The 20,237-nt window shown below is 35.8% G+C and overlaps 1 protein-coding gene and 1 long non-coding RNA gene across 2 annotated transcripts; one reads left to right on the top strand and one right to left on the bottom strand.

Moving 5' to 3' along the window:
- The first annotated feature begins 4,740 nt into the window (after positions 1-4,740).
- Positions 4,741-10,598, top strand: LOC140152773 (uncharacterized). The gene is made up of 4 exons (XR_011859046.1): positions 4,741-4,867; positions 5,450-5,556; positions 6,287-6,348; positions 8,521-10,598. It is a non-coding gene; the product is annotated as an uncharacterized lncRNA (long non-coding RNA).
- Positions 10,599-12,656: 2,058 nt separating this feature from the next.
- On the bottom strand, positions 12,657-19,980 carry LOC140152772 (uncharacterized). Its single transcript, XM_072175263.1, has 3 exons — positions 19,104-19,980; positions 14,839-15,068; positions 12,657-13,389 (listed from the first exon to the last, which is right to left on the bottom strand). Exons 1-3 carry the CDS (start codon positions 19,270-19,272, stop codon positions 12,991-12,993), a joined length of 798 nt encoding a protein of 265 aa, XP_072031364.1. The 5' UTR covers positions 19,273-19,980; the 3' UTR covers positions 12,657-12,990.
- Between the last annotated feature and the right edge of the window lie 257 nt (positions 19,981-20,237).

Genomic DNA, 20,237 nt, shown 5'->3' with positions numbered 1-20,237 from the left:
AGGCAAACACATTTGCTAGTCAGCCAAATTCGCCGACAATGTCAATGCATTTTTACATAGAAATTTAAAACAACTGGCCGAAGAAAGAAACCTACACAAATATGTTTTCTATACTTCACTTGACCCAAATATATTATTTTTTATGGTGATAAGTCACTCGCACATGGAATTTTAGAGGGATTTTGATAGCAGTTCCATTAAAAAAAGCTGCTAAAGTAATATTCAGATTTCCTTTGACAGCATAACCATCACGTATACACGCACGACGTCAAGCGCATGCATTGGACCTTGTGCAAAATAATACGCGCTGGACGGCTAGCAGTACGCTTAATTTGTAAAAGGAAATCTGAATATTACTTTATCATCATGAGATTAAGATCTAGAAACACCCCCGAAATGCCGTTTTGGGGAATTTTGCTAGCTGAATCTTTTTGACATTGTTTGATGAAAGTCAATCTTTGACAAGATGTAACTTTGCTACGGAAAGTGCTATGAAAAAAAGGTTTTCAGTTTTGGCTTTGTTTACTCAAGGGCTTTAATTTGATATATAAAATGATGCAGTTTGATGGCAAATTTGAATTCACCTAGCATACCTAAAGAATGGCACTTGTTTACATTTTGAGAGCGTGCAGAGCGTAATTTAAATTTAAACACGGAAGTGGAGTTCTGATTGGCTGAATCAATCGCCTGATAATCATAGCAACAGAACGATAATCTGATTAGTTGATTTTTGCGTCAAATCGTTGGTCGGCGCCTTGTCAGTGAACACAGAGCTAGCCTACGCGTATGTCGCTCATTAACTAGGCGCGAGCGCCTCTAGTTAACATGTTAATGAGCAATCTGAGCAAGGGAGTGCTTTCTCTGAAACCCAGTGTGTAGGTATGATGAGAGGGAAACGTCAGTTCACACATTTGCTAGTCAGCCAAAATGGCCTAAACCGGCAATACAAATTTACATTGAAATTTAAAAGAACCGCTTGCTCAAGGAAACCTACATAAATATGTTGTCTATACTTCACTTGACCCAAATATATGATTTTTTTTTTGGTGATGAGAGACTCACACATTTAATTTCAGAGGGATTTTGAAAGCAGTTCCATTAAAAAAAGCTGCTATCGTCATGAGACTAAGATCTAGAAACACCCCCAAAATGCTTTTTTTTTTTTTGAATTTTGCTAGCTGAATCTTTTTGATGAAAGTCAATCTTTGACTAGATGTAACTTTGCTATGGAAAGTGCTATGACAAAAAGGTTTTCAGTGTTGGCTTTCTTTACTCAAGGGCTTTAATTTGATATAAAATGATGCAGTTTGATGGCAAATTTGAATTCACCTGGCATACCTAGTTACCTACAGTTAGTACGAGGAACCCATACCGTACTTAGCTCTGTTAGTACGGTATGGGAGGATCTGTATGCAGAAAACTAACACAACATAATTTCAATTGGAGCTTATACGAAAACATACAAGGCTCCAGAAGCTTAAATATCTGCATGTTTGTCATAATATTAATTACACGGGTTGTTGTACTTCTTACCTAAACGTTCATGTTTGAAATTGTAATTAATACTCCATTATGAATCCAGAAAAAATAAGTTTTCCAGAGCACACAATTCCTATGCAACTTCAACTTTTAGTGCCGTAAATATGAAATATCACATGATCAGGTGTCATGTGTTACATTCAGCTCTGTGGCAAGGCGATGACGTCACTCTGTTTAGCTGCTTTATGACTTTGATTTTTAGTGCCGTAAACTTGCACGTACCAAATTTTTTAGATGCGTTTTTCATATTTTTTGGTGATTGTACAATGCAGCATATGGTTCTTTTCATAAGGAATGCAGGATTAGTTTGATGAACAATTTAGAGTGAGTATATGTGCAATTTACTGACAATCGACGCACTAAAACTGAGATGCCTCTTCTGTGCAAACTTAAAATAGGGCACCATCAATAACGAAAATGTCATACCAATAAATGACACGCCTGTTTTGCCCGCTTTTTTTTAAGTTTGCCTATGTAACTAACCTACAGTGTAGTTAACACATTTGCTAGTCAGCCAAATTCGCCTAGACCGGGGCCCACCACACATAATACATATATATGTACCGTACATAGAAATTTAAAAGAAAAGATTGGTCAAGGAAGCCTACATAAATATGTTGTCTATACTTCACTTGACCCAAATATACACATGAATTTTTTTTTGGTGATGAAATAATCGCACATGCATGACATGGAATTTTAGGGATTTTGATAGCAGTTCCACAGAGCACAGCCAAGTTTAGGGATTTTGATAGCAGTTCCACATAGAAAAGCTGCTATCATCATGAGACTATCACTGTTTTAAGATCTAGAAACACCACCGAAATGCTGTTTTGTTAGCTTTGATGAAAGTCAATCTTTGGCAAGATGTAACTTTGCTACGGAAATTACTGTGACAAAACAGTTTTCAGTTTTGGCAAAGTTACATCTTGTCAAAGGTTGACTTTCATCAAAAATATTTAGCCAACTTTTAATGCATCAATTAAAAAACAAAACAGCATAGTCTCATGATAGAGTAGCTGTTCATGTGGAACTGCTATCACAATCCCTCTAAGCCCAATCGCCATTGCAACTTCCGGTTTTTGAGAGCTGTTTTGGGACACATATCGGGAAAATTGCTGTAATTATTATTAATTTATTATTGTCATATATAAATGTTTAATTAAAAATATTTAAATAATTAATTTATTTGATAATTATTAATGGTTTTTTTTTGGTTTATTTTCATTCTTGTAAAACATTTTAGATTATATTTTGTACACACAAAAAACAATTTCGCTGAATTTTCCCAATAGGTCAGAGGGCAAAGTGTCCCAAAACTGCAAAAACTGTCCCACAATGCATTTCAAACTTCCAATGCCGATTGGGCTTATTCCATGTGCGATTATCTCATCACAAAAATAAATCATATATTTGGGTCAAGTGAAGTATAGACAACATATTTGTAGGTTTCCTTGAAAAATCTGTTCTTTTAATTTTCTATGTAAAATATGTATAAAAACATTGTGTGTTTGGCCCAATTTGGCTGACTAGCAAATGTGTTAACTGAGGTTTGCCTTTCATACCTACTTATTGCACTCAACTCAACTCAAGCCATGCAATGCATGACACATGACAGCATGTATTAAAAGCTTTTAAAAGTACATGATTATGGTGTAGGGGGAGACTGGGGTAATTGTGGCCCTGGGGTAAATGTGGCCCCTTTGTCTTTATCAGGATGTCTTTATACTATGCTTTGGTCAAGGTGACTTAGCTTTGTACTGTATGAAAGAGTGGTCTTTATGCTACTGTTTGGTGAAAAAATTATTCATATAGCATTTTATTAGGGGGGTCTAATTAGTGGAGCGACATCGCAAATGGCTTTCAAAAAGTGGCAAGTCCACTTTTTATTCATAGGGGTGGTACTTATTGGTTGTATCACTGACTATTTTGTATGTGTTTGACATGAAAGGTAATCATAACAGTTCACATTGATTTTCTAAAATTTCTATGAGCTTGGGGGTGAAAAGTGACCCCTGACTTTTGGACCTTAATGCTACCCTTGTACATGTATGTGACAGCATGTCTGATTTTGGCCCTAAAATGTAATAGTTTTTAATCTCAGGAAAACCTGAATGGGAGCCCAAAAGGCCCGAATCCAGGAGCTTCCGGGGCCTCTTCCCCCTGGATTCCGGCACCCCACCAGGGGCCCTAAGGCAGTCCTCCGGACCCCACCTGTTTTGGGCTTAAGGACAATCACACTCATTCAAAAACAGCACTCCTTACAAAGTTGAGGTGTGCTATTTATCACACACCTGGATTTTTTAAAACTCAAAACCTGACAGTCTCTGGCACTTGTTTACATTTTAAGACCATGCACTTTGTAAAAACAGCTGGGAAGTGGGGTCAGTGTAGTTGTCCACGTCCAACTTTGTTTCGTCAGCACATACATTGACATTATCATACTAACATTTTCTTTTAATGGAATACTACTCTCCTCAAAGTTCGACAATAAGGAGTTGTAAATCATGTAGCACAAATTACAAATTTCAGGTCCCATGTATCTTTCCTACATGTCATCATCTGATATATTCATCCTGCGAGGTTTTTTTAGGTTGTCCATTGATTTTTGTGGGCCGGCACTCGCTAATTGGGAAATGTGTATAATCCTTCCCCACCGGAGCACGATAGACACCCATAAAGGATTTTACTGTAGAAACCAATGGTGGGCCTCGCCACCCCTGGTCATTTTTGATGGCCGGTCCTATCCCCTGGTAATGTGCTGGGGTAAAAATTTGTATCTTTTAAATGAGTGCATATGATGGATCTATGATTAGCTTAGGGCTCATATTGAAATTCCCTTACACAGGAAGGTGTGTGCCATCCTGCAGCTTTCCTGTGCTAGCCTTCTTTTGTTAAAATCCTGGGCAGGGTGTATCACTGATGCATATAATCCATCCGTTTATGACCGAAGCTTTCCTGAGGCGCGCTTAGCTTAGGGGAATCCTGCCTTCTTTCTGCGTGAAAACGTGGTAGGGTATATCAAAATGAGTCCATAGATCGATTGAGAGTAAACACACTCATTTTTTATGACAGATAAAAAAATCTTAGGGGGGTTGGTACACCCCCTTTGTAGTTCTAGGGTTTTTAATGCAGGACAAAAGGGAGAACACTTACATTTCCTCAAAAACATTAAATTATGCCATTCACCAACCATCCCAATCACATGTTTATTAAAATGTACTTACCATGTCAAAGCAGTATCCAACCTCCTGTAAACTTTGTTGTCTGATAGAAAATTAACAAATTATCTCTATCTTTTCTTTGTTTTTACAGTTGCAAAGAGCAAGTAAGTACAATTCTTTTTATTTGTAAAACAGGCCGATCACAAAAACCGCTGTAAAGTGATCTTGAGATCTACTGATCTGGACTGATCAGAAGCCATTTTTAGTTGGAATCCTTCCTACTATGTTGTAGAGGTTTATTTGGCAAACAAATTGTGGAGATTAGAAGTAAAACAAAATTGGTCGTACAGAAAATTTGGCATCATGTGTGGATGAGGAAGGGGCTGGGGCAGTTTAAAATCACAAAATAATAATTGTGAATTTTTAGTTTACACACATTAAAATTTAAAATAGATCTAAATTCAACATATCATAATCCAAAGCTGGAAGTTTTAGATCATATTTTTATTTCTAATGACATTTTATGAAATTTAATTGTGCATTGATAAAGGGGTACTTTGATAGATGTAATTTGACAAATTCTCTTGGGCACTTATTAGAGGAGAGGTGCTAATTAGGTTGAATACAGTATTAAAGTAAAATAAAATATGTGACAGTACACTTTGGCTACAAAAATCACACTTGATTTTCAGCATTGTCTGTGTGTTTATATAAATGTACTCATAGTTTCATCTTGTTTCTTTCAGACGAGTGCTTGTATTATTGCAAAGCGCAGCAGGAACAGGTCAAAAGCTGGTCAGAGCAAAACTACGAGCTGATGATAAGATGGTGATCAAAGCATATGACAAATATGGTAAGTCAACTGTGACCTTGCTATAGTCTGTCTAGTCTCAAGTTGAGTTAACATCATGTTGGATTCGCATCAAGGGTAGATTCAAATTACGCAATCATGTTCTGCACATAACATGAGAATCAGGTGTGAATATCTGACACATATTCCACACACAGCATTAGAATATAAAAGTAGAAGTAGTTGCCAGTGGCGGCACTAGGGGGGTTGCCCCCTCCCATTTTTAAGGCAAAAACCACAAGATTTCCACTTTTTCCAGCAATTTTGTGCAAAATGTGTTGATTCTTCCCCTGAAATTCACTTTTTCCCTCAATGTCCCCCAACAAAATTCCTGGTGCCGTCACTGGTAGTTTCAATATAAAATTCCATGTGATGTGTCTGTTGAAGTTTTCATTTGATTAACATGTGTAATGCACAGAATAGTGTGTCATCTGTTATTTAAATTAGGATAACACTTCCTTTGTTCAATCACCAACAGAAAAGAAAAAAACACTCCTTGCTCAAGCCCATGGTGTCCATCTTGGAGATGTGAGTGAGGGAAAAGATATACTACAATTACTTGATAAACATTTCAACTGATTTTCCTTTTTTTTCTAATTCACCTTGACTGCACATCCAAGGTGGCTGTTCAGTGTTCATGCTATGGCTGCTATGGGCAGGGAAGGGTATATTCCCATTATGTTGTACAGAAAGTGTTAAAAATTGACTTACTATGTTGTATCTTTTATTGCAGTAAAAGAAGTAGTGTTGTTTAGAGAAGCCAAGAAGATCAAATCCATCAAATAGGATAACAGGGTGAGTAATAAATGCAATAAGGACTTAAAACAGAATTTACAGAGCAGGGTTGGCAATTAACTGGGAAATACCTGTGTCCTGTTCAGGTGGGAAATATTGGGATATACCATGTTGTCTCTAATTAATGCCCCGGGTGTTGCATTTCCCAAAAGGGTGCATTAATTAAAGATCTTCATTACAATGATGATTCCCATTAAAAACATTGTAAGTACTGCCTGGCAGTGCCATGGTGCTCCACAAACAATGGGGAATTTCTGCACATACTGTAAACACTCTGGATAACAATGCCTGCACTCATGGATATCTTGAAATTAGAAATGGCATCATTTGAAAATATGGGTACTGTATGGTATTTTACTGTATGGTATGTGGACAGCATTTATGAAACAGTTCGGTTGAAAAAATGGCGGGAGCATTTATTTGAAGGGGTGGGTTAATACTAGAAAAAATATGGTACATGTATGTGGGAAAATAATATTTAATATGAAGTAAAAATTTAGTTTATAGCAAAGCCTAGAAGGGGATTAATTAACATCAAATTTGTGTAGTTTGAATCTCTTTTGGAAAGGTTTCATTTCACTTGTTTGGTCTAAATAAATGTCACTACCATATTGAATATGGCAATCGCAAACAGTTTTGTTTCCGGTTCCTTTTAGCTTTTTACTTTTTTTCAATTTTCCCAATAAACAACTCTGTGCTTCATACCACCTTGTGTGTTCAAGTTATAAGCTTTAGGCATAGGTATTAAACTTTTCCTTCTTTCATCTCGTTGTTACAATCATCCCAGAAACTCCTCATGAATAATAATTAAAAACATGTGGTACAGTGGATAAGCCACTTATTTGATATTGGATGTAATATTCAATTATGTTCAATTAAATCCAATAAATTAAACTACTAATATGAAATCACAAAGCTGCCCTGAGGCATTCAGTGTGTCACCAAAAAAGTACTGTTACACTTGGTCTAATAATTAGCCATGACTCAGTCAGCTTTGCATATATTGTAATCTCTGGTTCATTACAATGGATGAAGGTTTGTATGACTATGACCCTGGATGGATGTACATGGATGGTTTCATTATAGGCTTGGTATGAAAATGTCAAATAAAGCTACATTTTGTTAAGTGAACCTGAACCAACTATGTGAATATAATCAGTACCAAAGTCAATAATGTTGGATCATGTCTGGAATGCTACTGAGTTGAAATATGAAAATGCTAATATACTTTGAAACCTCATTAAATGAAACCTTGGGTGTGTGTTACTATTGCAGGTACTAATTTTGAATCCAATATTGAGGTTATACTATGTGTATAGCTATACTCAAATGCCAATTACATTTAGCCACTGTATTTGTTGAAACTAAAAGAAATAAAGATACACGCACACCACACACGATACACCCACACGTACACCCCCACCCCCTGTGTCCACCGCCAAACGAGGACACCTAACTTTTCACAGTAAAACCGAGGACCTTATACATTTGAATTTTCACATTCTAATCGTGGACTTTTGTGTGAAAACATGACAACTAATCGACTAACCGAGGACCTCGACATATTACCGGCATTGGGGACCTACCCCCCTATGCAATTTTGAGCTGTATAGCGCCCTCTGCAAGCGTTAAAAACGAGGACGCCCTCGCTTTTTGTGTGTGTCTGTAGTTTATAAGTGAAATGTCAAGTGGGTGTCCTCGTTTGTAGGTGAAAACGCACACAACCCCCACCAGCACACCCAAGAACAGATTTGTGTTTATCTTTTCTAACACACACATGCTACACACACCTCTGTAAGCAAGCACAATGTGTCAACCAGGGACAATTATTGGCCAACTGTGGACAAAAACACAGAAGTCCAAGTTTGTTACCGCCTGACCAGAGGCTTTTAGCTGATATTTTTTTCAGTTTTGCCGAAACAGGGATTTCTACCTTACGCCTAAAGGTCCTAGTTGTGAAAGTGGTAACAACTGGGGATGACTCTGGATGTGAAAAACCCCTATGGGTGGGAAGGCCCACCCTCATGCACATGAGTCTTTTTATAGGTTGTTGCTTAGGACACTACCAACATAATAATTGATATCTTCCAAATTTGAATTTTTTTCCTCTGCAGGCTGTAAAATTAAGTCATGAATATTAACCTATGCTGTACTTTTCTTTTATATTTACAGCTAGTTGGCTTACATCTATGCTGGGAGGATATTTGTACGTGATGGATAGAGATACTATGCAGGAAAACTACACAGATTATCTTGCTCAAAACTTTGCCAAGCTATGTATTTCAAATGGTTCATATGTGAAGAGGTAACACATAGCACAAGGAGAACTTATAAGACTTGAGTATGAAATACATCATGATGTATATAGATATGTGTGTGCCCAATTGTAACATTTTTGTGGAGTGCAGCTTGGTTGAAAAGAAGAAGACACATAAGAAGGATATGAAAGAGGAAATCATTTGGGGATTACCATAAAATGATAAATGTGACCCATTCCAACAAAATGTGTCTAAAAGTCAGCTTGGCAACTTCTAAAGAAAACATAATAAATATTGGCTAACTTCATCATAACTTAAAACAAAACCTTCAATTTTCAAAAGCAATCATTAAAAAGCCAATTGTCAATTTGTTGTGCAAATTAGTAAATCTCATTTTTTGAAAAATACACTTAAGGTATATTTCGTTGGAATATGTCACAAATAATAATGTAATAAATGATATTTAAGCTGAGAAAATAGTAAGTTTGTATGGCTTGACAATAATAACTTCAGTAGGCTGCTTTCAAATGATTAGTGTTTGATGGATAGAATATCATGGAATGACATGACTTTGTTCAAATATTTTGCAGATCATATTAATTAACATTGTAGTTTGATGCCCAATACTCTTTTTCAAGCAATCATGTTGATATTGAAATACAACTTCAGAATGAGTCATGATCATTTTGAGAGCATTTAGTAAACATAAATGGTATTATACCCAAATCTACACTAGGTTCCGTTCATATTGATATTTTGTGAGGCATTCATTTGAACATTGTGACAGAGTTGAGGGCTTATGGGTATCATATTTTTTCTTTAAAAAAAAACACTTTGGGAATATCCATATTGATAATTCCACTTGGAAATTGTTTACAACTATTTGATTTGAGGTGTTTAGTTATAAATCATAACACTTGTGTATTCTATAGGTGAATTCCTAATAACAAATCTGCATATTGCATATTGGTTGTGCCATTGCTTTGAAAGGTCTAGGTCAACCATGTTGGAAGTAATCTTATTATGTGGATGGCAAAATCTATTTCTTATGGCTCATGTTGTTACAACCATGCTAAGATAACAGTATACATATATCCAAATCATTCTAACATTTGCAAAAGGGACTTTTTCAACTTTCCTGTAACTAGTTTGAAGGAAGTTGAATGATGAATCAATATTGCTGTTCTTAACAGTTATGGTCAGTCTCAGATAATCACCTAATAAATAGTTTACTTAGGGACATGAGCTCAGTTCAAAAGAGCCTTACTACATTTTTAGGACACCAGATTGTATTTTTCATCATATGTTCTTGTACATGTTGTATAAAAATATGAGATGCACAAAAATGAATAAAGAATAATGTATGTAGGCCTATGTTATTTGCTCATAGACTTATGGGTCAATTAAAGTAACTTTCTTTGAATCTTGCATGTACCATGATTGACCTAATAGGAGTTGGTTCTTATGAGGGGTACTTTTAAAATTCATAAATTATGTGATGAAATTTGCCTGGCAAACAATGATTCAATCCATTATAGTTTTACAACAAAGTCAAAACTCATCAAATCTTGGAGCAGACCTGTGAATTTTGACCCAATTCAATGGAATATGTGGGTAACAGGTGTGTTTAGACAGCTTGAATCTAGACAAGTTGTTTCAAGGGTGTTAATTAGATCATCACAAGATTCAGGCAACACTGATGTCTCAGTAAACTTGTTGTACACATTAACTAAGACCAGGAAAATACTTACAATGCAGCAATTGCTGTGTAGATTTGTGTCAAGACAAGGTGCTTCTTCATCATAGATGTGTGAATTTGAATATGCAGAAATTGCAAATATTTTAATCAAATTGTATGATCACTATTGTTGAATAAAAATAACAAGCTGAGTGATTAAGAGAAAAGTTGATGCCTTATTCTATTATTTTATTCAAGTAAATATGGACTATAGTGCACTCCTTGAAGTTTATACATTGTATTGGTACAAACACAATTACATGATTGAAAATGATTGTAGGTTCAAACCCAAAATGTATTCGTAAAATGAGCACAAAAATGATCAAATGGTTCTTTATGTGAGAACATGTATTGCATCATGAATTTTGTTACCTTTTTGCCAGCATTGGATAGACCAGTAGACTTGAAATATGTCACAAACATTATCCAAATTAAGGTTAAAAAGGACAAAACAACCAACCTTTTGGGAACATAGAAACATCCCTTCCTGAAAGATTGGTTTTGTCTTTTTGACCTAAATTTTGGATGTTTCACATATTAAACAGTTTTTAATATTTTTTCCTTGGTGTACATCCATCCAATGCTCCCCTGCTGGTCATTTATAGCGGATTCAACCCATCGTGGGACGTTTTCTCAACAAAACCAGGCTGCCGGTCAATCATCTGCCAGTCATGCATAGCATGATCGCCTTTAGCCTGGATTTGTTTGAAAAACATCCCACGATGGGTTGAATCTGCTATAGTACTGTTTTAGTTTGTTTTTTTAGCAAACTTTATTTGCCAGTGCAAAGAAATAGAAAGAAACCAGGAGCTCATTACCCAAGTTATCTTCACCTTTTCATGGCCATATGCCTATAGTTAATAGTGTAAACCACATCCTCAATGAGTTGGCCAAATATTTTTGACTTCAAGGCAAATTGGACAAAGATTGGGATATTCCAGTTGAAATCCATATACATACCTTATGACAGACATTTAACTTAATCTTGTACACAGGGAGCGTGAAATTCTAATGGGGTTACCTCAATTGGTGACTCCATTCTAAATCTACACCCCCTGTGTGAGAGATTAAGAACATGTCTTCCATAGGAAGTGTATGGATTTCAAGTGGAATAGTCATTGCTAGCGATTCTCAATAGATGAAATGCTTTAGACGACTTCAAGTAAATTCCCAGGACAACATATAAATATGATAATAGCATATGAAATCGTCACCCTCATAACCAAACTGCCTAAGTCATTATTGCATGTTTCTCATTTGCAATTTTTGATTCTCTGAGTAATAAACCTATAATTAATCAAATTTCCAGCCGAATTCTTCATTAACTTGTGGAATACATCTCTTTTGATATATTCCACAAGTTAATGAAGAATGCGGCTGGAAATTTGATTAATTATGGGTTTATTACTCAGAAAATCAAAATTGCAAATGAGAAACATATAGTAATGACTTAGGCAGTTTGGTTATGAGGGTGACGAAATTAAAGTTTTGATTCTTTGTAACTTTCAGTACAGACATGTCATCTGGAAACATCTACAAATCAAAGATAAGTGGATAAACACTGATCTTTCATATTTGATGATAATTGTATATAAATGTACTGATAACACCTGTTTTATGATATAACTTTTTATAAATTATGAGTATTTTCCAAGAATACTTGTTTATATAATTCCACACAATGGTTTTGGGGAATTGAATTACAGAATATATAAAATAACCATGGGAACAAATTTCAAGATCCACAGAACTGCATGTTCAATTGGATTCAGTGGTAGATTCCTGGCAATGCACATAAGAAATTCCCAAATGGGCTGTCTTGATCAGAGAATAACTTTAATATAATCTAGAGTTACATTATAAGTGTTGCTTTATAGTTCAATACCACTTTTTTCTTATAGACGGTAGCATTGTCAGAGTAGCACATTTTAAATGCTGTACAAGACCTCAGAGAGTTCAAACTGAAGACTGCAATGTTGAAAGTACCCGAGTGCTAGATTTAGTTCTAGAAAATGTAGTCCACATTTAAATTATAAAAGCATTTATCAGAAACATCACTCTTTTTGTTTGAAAGATGTGGTGCAAAGAATGCAGTGTGCATGCTTGTGTCATTTTCATTTAAGCCTACAAGTATATTTGAAAGTTTATATAAATGTTTTTGACCAATAAGCAACTTAAAAAGATTGGTCTAATTCATAGAACTATGTTCTAAACACTTGGGTACTTTGCACTTACAATTGAATAGTTCTTAAGGTTCGAGGGGTGTTTAACTGAAATATGAAAACAGTCTATCAATGTAGTATACATCTTCCTTTTTGTAGGAGTGGTTGTGTAGAATAACAGATTCAATCCCAAATTGCACAAATCAAACATCACTTAGATGTCAGGAGCTAACTTTATAGGTTACACATAGATGCCAGTCTTCATGAAATTCCATGAATCCAGTAAATTTTCTGAGATAATTATGTGCAAAAGAATATGCAAAGTAAATTTTTGAAGATATTTTCAGGATTTTCGACACCACTGACTAGCAAAGCTCTGTTGTAAACCCATCGCAACCGATGTGCAGTTTCACTAAGTCCGTCAAAAGTTTGACTTTTGAAATTTGAAAGGAATATACCTCCATCCATCAAAATGTCCAAATTGCTATAAAACAGCAATTGAGGGAACACGATAAGCAGGAATGTCAGTGAGATAAACAGGTCCTGCCTTCGACTCGGGTCGTGCTCGTTTGCTTTTTTTCTTGCGTTTTGAGTTTGAACCATGTTTACGTCTGCCATTATTGTCAATTGCACTTTCCCCATGTCGCCTATGCTTAGAGCGTGAGTGATTAGTTTTATGTCTGTGTTTTCCTTCCTTCTCAGGAGCATCAACCTGTTTCTTGAGTTTTCCTCCCTCTTTAGGCGTATCATCCGTTCGTTTCTTGAGCTTTTTAGAAATTCGTTTATGATGGTGTCCCCATCCATGTATTTTCGTTGGACTTAGCAATTCCTCAGTTGCACTTGAAAACTCCATACTGCTTACAGGTCTTATCATCGGTGGTATCTGAAAATAAATGTAGCACACAGAAAACCATTGGGGAATGAGAAGACGATATGCATCACATATAGTGCCGATTTATTTAATAGGATTTAGCCCATGCCTTCATCATGTTCTTGATCAAATTAAGAAATTAATTGACCTTTCCATATGAACAGATATATATATACCGATACAGTGTGTCAAAAAGATGTGAACCTCAATGCCATCACCAGGATTTTTTTTTTCGGGGGAGGGGGTAATAGGGGAGTGATATCTAGTGCAGGGGACAAAGATATGAAAAATTTGCATTTTTTTTCCCGAATAGTGAGGTTTTTTTATCTGATTGACTGGGTGAGCAGCATAAATTTCATTTACCTGCATGCACAAAGTTCAGCAAAAAGGACAACGCGTACGACATTCAAGTACAACTTTTTTTTGAGTTCTTGAAATCTAGCTCCGGCCACAGCCAATGCTCAATCCTAACCCTACCCTACAATCTAACCCCAATCAGTCTAATTTTAACCCTCTAGCCTAATAGTCAATACTAATCTTAACCAATGAACAACCCTAAACGTAACTAACCCTGAAACAATAGTGGCGAGTCGGCCTTATAATTCTGACTCCTGAGGCACTGGTTCCTGAGGCTGAGGCATAAGTTGAGTTTTACAAAATGTACACCAGGCTTTGTGATTGAAATGTATATACAAGTAAAATGCATCAACTCACCTGCATGACTCTCCTGATCTCAGACGGTGTACAAGAGGCACCACGAGAAACACAAGATATAACGGTACAATCTATCAACTCACCTGCATGACTCTCCTTATCTCAGACGGTGTACAAGAGGCACCACGAGAAACACAAGATATAACAGTACAATCTATCAACTCACCTGCATGACTCTCCTGATCTCAGACGGTGTACAAGAAGCACCACGAGAAACACAAGATATAACGGTACAATCTATCAACTCACCTGCATGACTCTCCTGATCTCAGACGGTGTACAAGAGGCACCACGAGAAACACAAGATATAACAGTACAATCTGTCAACTCACCTGCATGACTCTCCTGATCTCAGACGGTGTACAAGAAGCACCACGAGAAACACAAGATATAACGGTACAATCTATCAACTCACCTGCATGACTCTCCTGATCTCAGACGGTGTACAAGAAACACCACGAGAAACACAAGATATAACGGTACAATCTATCAACTCACCTGCATGACTCTCCTGATCTCAGACGGTGTACAAGAGGCACCACGAGAAACACAAGATATAACAGTACAATCTGTCAACTCACCTGCATGACTCTCCTGATCTCAGACGGTGTACAAGAGGCACCACGAGAAACACAAGATATAACAGTACAATCTGTCAACTCACCTGCATGACTCTCCTGATCTCAGACGGTGTACAAGAAGCACCACGAGAAACACAAGATATAACGGTACAATCTATCAACTCACCTGCATGACTCTCCTGATCTCAGACGGTGTACAAGAGGCACCACGAGAAACACAAGATATAACAGTACAATCTGTCAAAGGCGTCTCATCTTCACCAGTCTGTATTCCTACACTCAACTGCGTCATCTCATGCTCCGCATCACTATTCTCATCCTCTTCTTTAATGATCTTGTCTTCAACATTCAGGTTAAGATCTGTTGGTCTCACTGGTGCGGCTGATTCAGGTACATCTGAAATATAGTTATGATGAATTATAATGAAATAATCATACTGCTTGTCTAAATTGTGTCCCCCGAAAAAAGAAAGCCGTACGCTGATAACATGGATAAGGACCAAGAATTGAAATATTCAGACTTAGCTGATTTCATACTAATCTGTTATACTCGCTGTTAATCCCTATTTTTCAAAATCTTCTTTTTCAAAATGTCCGATTGAATTATTCCATTAGTTTAACGGTTAATGTTTGGAATCATTCAATCTAAATACGTTGAACATGCTGAAAAATTCATTGAATTGAATTTCTTAATTTATACTCTTCTTGTTTAGACTGGTCATCATCCAATCAAGTGTTACTCTTTTAATATACTGTCAAATGGTATTGCATATTACCGAACTTTTTGCAGTGAATATTTTCAATCTTTTTTAAAGGATTTGTTTCTATAGCTTCACGCAATCAATAAAAACAATGAAAATCAATCTTTCCCAGCACTGAATATTTAATCGCGAAAATATTTAATGAAAGTCACTCCTTTTGAGTAATTAATTTACCGGAAATGTGATTCTGCATATGCTTACTTTGAAACATATCATTTGATAAGATATTAAGTTTGGTATTTTTTTCAGGAACAATGGTGAACAAAAGTTAACATTGAACATACTGGACTTTGTAATAATATAATATATAATGTGCTTATTCTAGATCAGTAAATTAACCAATACTTATATTCCAATCAGTGTACGTGGCAAATCAGAAATTTATAATCTAGATTTCGACAGCCTTTTCAACGCAGAATGAACAAAAACGGGAATTCGATCTGGGAAAAGGGAATTCGAAATAGTTTATTAATATGTATAGACTATATCACACTATAAAAATGTGAATTTTTAACAACAGGCTAAATGTTTGATAACTTACAACAATACTCTATTGCTATGTTTTTACTTGTGAAAGATTTACTCATTTTGACTGAAAGATTTAGCCATTTTGAAGTTGAAAACGAACGCATCCATGAGTAACATACCTTGGGGGCCAAGAGATTGTTGGGATACGTGCTGATATCACATTATAACGGATTATAGCTCAAATCCATTACTATATAATGCACACGTTTATTTTAATAACCGAATGATACCTTTGTTGGCGTGTGGCAAATTGCCTTTTCATTTTCTACGTGTTAAAATTAACACCTCGCACGCGAAGAACGAGATGATAGGCACGCGTTTCATTTCCTTTTTACAGAAAGATTCGCCAGCTACCAATTTAATTTTTAAATTGACTTGGACCTGAAATTGACGCAAAAGCTGCGCTGCGTAGTATCATAAAAATGGTTCTTTTTTCTAGGAAAGTTCCCTCCCTTTTTCAAATTCAAAAGGGGATAAAGTTGTACTCAAATCCGTGCTGCTGATACACAGTAACATTTTAGAAATGCGGGAAATGATTTATTTTTATTAGTTGATCATAAAACTTGAATTTAGCTATGATGAGTTAATTAATGCTCATCCACGCTATTTTATGAACTATTTTATGAACTATATACTGGGCTCAAAAGAAACTTATAATTTATCACAAGATCATATCTTGAAATCCTGTCCATCAAAATGAACCAAAATTATTACTTCAATACTCGATTCTAAACACATGTTAGTAACCAAGCAGTTGCCCAACTTATACAACAACAGCAAAATGCACTGACATGGAACAGCTTCATGGACCACATGTCACAGCCGCCCATTTGATGTGTAGGCCTATATGTAAAGCAATCGTAACATCAATGTGGACTTTCCTGTCTCAGGATTGCCTCACAAAAATAACATTCGTACCCAACGAACGCAGATGCACTGACTGAATGTTTCCAAGCACATGATGGACACACGCATCATTGATGACTGTGTTTGGGTGAATGACATTACCTTCATTTCAATTTGTTTTGACTTCGTCACGTTCTTTAAACTTCATGTTGCCGAAATGTCCACTCTGTGACATGTGATACAGCAAGCGGTTTCATACCAGTGCGTTTTACAGTTGTGTCAGTAAGGTAACCATTTAGATATTGACATGTCATTAGAGTAGAGTATTGAAGTAATCCTGGGTGTGTGTAACTTTGGTTCATTTTGATGGACAGATTTTTGAGATATGACCATCATGTGAAAATTATTATCCCTTTGAGCCCAGTTTATATGAGACGTCTTGGACGTGAACACTTGTGATTTCATCGTGTACTGTATCATATGATTATTATAGATTATTAAGACAAATATAATAACTATTTTCAGTGATTTAGCTTTTATCCTGGGCTTTCAACATAGGTCAGGACCGTCAGGTGGTATCTGAAAATAACTGAAGCACACATAATTAAACCATTTGGAAATGAGCACTGTAGCCATCTGTTACCAGCACTGTATCCATACAGGCCCTTAGCCAGGGGCCTTGATCAAGGGCCTTCGTCAAACATGTCCATTTTCAAGGTACATTTTTAATGCACCCAAGGTCCGAATTAGAAAGGAAAATTGACAAAGATACCATTTTTTAAAATGAACTGTTCACAGTCATGATAGGGGTTAAGTCCATAAGCGATTTGGTTTGCGAAAAGGGTTCACATTTTAGACATTTGGAACCTCTACCAACATACCAAAATCCTGGCTGCGGGCCTGACGGTAAATGTATTTTTACCTGTCCATGGCTACACATTATATACGCTTATAGCAATGCTGAATGTTCTTTTTGGGTATACCGAAGGCAAGAGGAGAATTTCGAGAATTAATTCATAGAGTAGATCTTATTATTTCGATTACCATACAGATTCCATCCAAATGCATCCCTAGCCTGAATTCATCATCGGCTTTCGTTCTAACAAATATGCCGACACGATTTGGGCGATCTTAATCAGAATCAGAGCTATATATAAAAGTACGAGTAAGGGAGCGGCACGAAATATGAAACGCAAGCCCAACGGCACTACCTGAGCTGTACATTATACTCTTACAAAAACATAGTTTAGTAATATTATTTCACTGGTGATATTTTGAAATATTGTTTTGGAAACCAGATATATGTATGATAGATTCTTTCCATGCATGTCAGGTGAATATTACATGGATTGAAAGCAGCCTTACCTTTCATTATGTTTGTCTGGTTCAGTTCATTGGGGGATACTTCAAATGAGTTTTCTATTAAAATCTCATTAAGGTTAATATTAAGGGATTTCAGCACAGATTATAATCAATATTATCAACTTAGGGAGTGGCATTTTTCACTGTCTACTGACCATGAATGGGTGCTTATCTGAAGTCAAATTCAAATAAATTTTACCCAAATTAATTATTGGTATTATTATTAAATATGTTTTTATATGCATAAATACATATGTTGTTTGTTTGTTTGCCAATTGTTTGATAAATGTGTGAGATAGCAACATGGTAACACAAAGGCTCGCAAAGTAATATGTTTAATGTGCCTGTGTTAAATTATGCTTAAATTATTATATGTGTTAAATTATTAAACTTTTATAATATTATGGAAAAATTATCAACATTTTTGGTTAACTATATATAATACCCATTTGAACTATTTTGCATTAAAATGCGCAATTGAAACTCGCGTAACTCCCATAAAATCTAGAGAATCATGCATTAAATAAATCGATCTATTTTTTATACTCCCGTTAACGTATATCATGATATATTTTATGTATAACTAAACTTATTATTATACATTATCATTATACTATTACATTAAACCACTAGATTTTATTGTAAAAGAACACTTTTCTTTTAATTTGGGTTCTTATTTGAAATGTACACGATCCCATGTTTGTGATCACTGGTCATTTTGCAGGTAAACAATTAATTTATTAACCCTATTGTCCATTGTAATATGCGAATTTGCAAATATGTATACATTTAGTATCGGACAATAGGTCTATAATATTAAGTTTTATTTGGTAAACATATTACCTTGTAGGCGTACATCAACAGGGTAAACAAATAAACAAACATAAAAACAAAGAAAATAAACATCCATATACAGACTAGGACTTACTGCTTACCTTTATTGCTGTTACTGCTAATGGATAATGCAGGCTGACTAGCTGGTTTGCTTGGTGTAGACTGGCTTTGAACAGAAACATCATCATTCTGTGTTTGCTCGGTTTTGTCTTTACATAACCCAGCATCTGATGAACAAATACAACATTGCCCCATCAGTATACACATCATGGAGAAAGGCCTAAAATAATTGCATCCTTAATGGTTTTGTCTACCACCAGAACGCTCCTTGTCTTTTGATACCAACTTCTGTTCTGTAGCTCCGAGTCGTTTGCGTCGTCTGGTACCGACCAAAAATAGAATCAATTTACTATCATATTGAGCCTTAAATGATAAAGCTTATAATTCCTCACTGGTATACGATCCACTTAATAATGCTGAAATGGTTGAATTCTGCCTCCTTTTGGTATAAGTTTACCAATCCTTGTAATCTATAACGATATTCATTAACTTGTAGACCAATATAGTTGATTCTCCTGCAGAGGATTCACCCTTCGGACCGTCAAGAAGTGTTGTTATTTTGATTCCGCGTATCAGTTCATAAACTACCAGTGCCTGAAATAGAATGACGAAAAAATGATTCCACACACAGAGGCAACTTAACAAGATTATATTAAATTTCAGCACGCAAAATTATGCTTTAAGGCTTGCAGTGCGTTCGTCCGTCCGATCGTTTACATGGAAGTATATCCAAGTAGGTAGATCTTCCCACAGTATATCCCTTCTGGTTACAAAGTAATTTAATTGATATTTTGGCCCTCAAAATGAAAGTTGTCACAAGTCAAATTGCCTGAATCTACAAGAAACAAAATGACAAGTCAAATAAAGCAAGGCTCAAATTATTTTTAGACAGAGAGCCAGTTTGGTCATATATCTGAACCTGCGGCTCTGTGGTCAATATGAACTTTCTAATAATATTATTAATAATCACAGTCGTGGATTTATTAGCTGCGTGCATTATTGTGAATCTTTTAATTCGGTCGACTTCGTCGTATATATAAGGTCACTGGTATTATGTCAGTCTTGATTAACATGAGATGTAATGAGCCCTAACGTATTAACTAAGAACATTAAAAGAAAAGAAAATAAGCAAATGAGCAAAACAATTTGCATACTTTATTTACCTATAATGGTAT

This window comes from Amphiura filiformis, chromosome 5, assembly GCF_039555335.1.
Source record: "Amphiura filiformis chromosome 5, Afil_fr2py, whole genome shotgun sequence".
NCBI lineage: Eukaryota > Metazoa > Echinodermata > Ophiuroidea > Amphilepidida > Amphiuridae > Amphiura > Amphiura filiformis.
The sequence above is the reverse complement of the archived record's forward strand: the minus strand, read 5'-3'. Positions and strand labels throughout refer to the sequence as shown.